The sequence below is a fragment of the Helianthus annuus genome, chromosome 12 (genome assembly GCF_002127325.2).
Source record: "Helianthus annuus cultivar XRQ/B chromosome 12, HanXRQr2.0-SUNRISE, whole genome shotgun sequence".
Classification (NCBI taxonomy): domain Eukaryota; kingdom Viridiplantae; phylum Streptophyta; class Magnoliopsida; order Asterales; family Asteraceae; genus Helianthus; species Helianthus annuus.
The window spans coordinates 144,556,802-144,559,244 of record NC_035444.2 but is presented as its reverse complement, the minus strand read 5'-3'; the positions used below and the strand labels follow the sequence as shown (position 1 = coordinate 144,559,244).

Sequence of the window (2,443 nt, the reverse complement as noted above, 5' to 3'; positions counted from 1 at the left end):
TATGTTCCTAGTATGTTAAATTCGAGGAGTAGGTTTTTTTTTTTTTTTTTTTTTTTACAAATTGTATGTTTCTAGTATGTGAAATTGAAGTAGTATGTTTTAAAATTAATGAAATTTTTAATTTTAGTGTTTTATTGTTAATTTCTAATTTAAAAATAAAAATTAAAAAAATTGGGAGGGAGTGATAGAATTCCATCACTAGTGATTCCACCCCTCCTACATTTCTATCACTAGTGATGGAAATTGGATTGATGACATGGCATTACTTGATTGGATAGTGGGAGTGATGGAATCCATCACTAGTGATTCCACCCCTAGTCCCTTTAGAGGTGCCGGGGCACTCCGTTATTCTATAACGGAAACAAACATCAACGCGTGATGGGTCGCCGCCGCTACCACTTCAACGCGTTAATCTTTCACGCGTTAATCATTTTCGTGATGGTGACAACGCGTTATGGTTTATTTTTGTGAGGGTATTTGTTGGTTGGGGGGAAATTGTTGGGTGTGGTGGTGAGTGATGACCACCCCCACTAAAAATGGTTGTGAGTGATGGAAAAATGGTCAATGACATGACGAAACTTGATTGATGCTTGTGAGTGATAAATTCTATCACTAGTGAACCACCCCTAGTCCCCTATAGAACTTTATGAGGTGTTCTGATTTGCCCTCTCGTCAGTTGAGTAAACCACAGGCCGTTATGTTTTCTCTAACAAACTGTTTTCACCAAAATTATAACAAAACAACAAACAACCAACTCAATTTATGCATAACGGAAGAAAAAAAGTTGCAAACTGGTTATCTAAACTTGCTTTCCTGTTCTTGATTTACAAAATAAACTACATAGTATTTTTCAAGAGTGATTGAAATCAGTCACAGTTGCTTACCACCCAACATTTCTAACCACACCACCTAGATATTATAGCAAATTACACCCAAACACAAACCCATCTACACCGACCTTCTTGACTCCTCTGTCAGCAAGCACGAGAAATAGTGACTCTCATTACTTTCTCAACAGCATTTATCAACTCAAACACACAAACGTCACCGACGCACAGATGATTCTCGTCACTAAATCTCTTCCAATTTTGACCACATAGCTTAGCGTATCCTTCGTACACCCTGCATTTAACCCCACCCCAGCTTCCCCCTTGTGCCATCTGAAGAACACACCTTACACCCTTTTTTTTACTACTCAAATACCTTCTATAAAATCGAACTGGTACGTACTGTAACAAACAAACAAACAAACAAATAAATAAATAAATAAAACTAGTAAGATAAGCAAAGTTTTAAGAATAAAATCATTACCAGCATTGAAGATTCTAAGTATGATTTTCTTACAGTGACTTCGAAAGAGCGGTTGTTATTTTTTATTTTTTCCTCCGGTTGTAAGTTATATAGTTCTTGATATCTTGGGTCGAATATTCTAACGTGGAATATGGATTTTCCAAGATGTTTAAAATATAACAGATGTCCAAAGGTTAAGCAATAATGTTGATAAAACTCGGGCCAACCCTTTTGCAGCCAGAGCTTACCGTCTTCGGACACCGTCCAAACGAGAGGCCAAACCTTGTCATCTGAAACAATTATCAGGACATTGTTGTTCAACAGGATTTGCTTCCGGTGATCTCTTGTAAACTTCTTCGGGATTTTCTGTTTGCAAAAATATATATATTGATGATACGAGAAAACTGGTGAAAAATGTTGAGGATATAGTGAGGTTAAAGAAGAGGGAACTCACGAGGCATGTTTGGTCGGTGTCGGAGGTGATGAATCTGTAGAAGTTACGAAGCTTCCGGTGTGATCGCATTACGGCTATGGAGTATGATGGTGAAAAATGCAGGACTCATATAAAAGATGATCAGGCTGGCTCTGCAACATCGAGCCCTACAATATTTTGAACTTTTTGAAGGGGGGAAGAGGACGTACGGTAGATATGATCTTTCACATGGTTGGTCAGCTCATACGGTGGGTGGGCCACTGGCTGTCAATAGTTTTCGTTGTGTGTAGATGTATTGGTCTAGGGCCCTATGCTGTTGGTGTTTTGCTCTAGGCCTGTTCATTTTCCGCCGGTTCGATTCCTGCAAGCAACATATTTTTTGCTTTCTTTTTTGAAGTCTCCGGCTATTCACACACTTCTTTTTGTCTATTTTGCTATCTGAATTCTGAAATGTTGATCTTTGGCCAAAGCTCAACGTTTTGAGTAATACCCAGTGCTGAGTTTTGGCCAAACCTTAGCGCTTCAAGGTAATACTCAGCATTTTGGCCAAAGCTCGACGCTTAAGGGTAACACTCAACACAATTAGACTACTTACGCTTAGTCACGTAGCATTATTTAATAAACTAGACGCCTACATAAAAAAGTGTATTTCAAATTTACATACATGCCTCAGATTGATTTCAAGTTTAAATTAAGTTTTCGTCAAACTCATTATCGTGT

The 2,443-nt window shown here is 38.2% G+C and overlaps 1 protein-coding gene across 1 annotated transcript; it reads right to left on the bottom strand.

The window, feature by feature from the left end:
- Positions 1-804: 804 nt before the first annotated feature.
- On the bottom strand, positions 805-1,977 carry LOC110896992 (B3 domain-containing protein Os03g0212300-like). The gene is made up of 3 exons (XM_022143962.2): positions 1,745-1,977; positions 1,312-1,656; positions 805-1,229 (listed from the first exon to the last, which is right to left on the bottom strand). The coding sequence occupies exons 1-3, from the start codon at positions 1,811-1,813 to the stop codon at positions 975-977; spliced, it is 669 nt and encodes a 222-aa protein (XP_021999654.1). The 5' UTR covers positions 1,814-1,977; the 3' UTR covers positions 805-974.
- Positions 1,978-2,443: the final 466 nt, after the last annotated feature.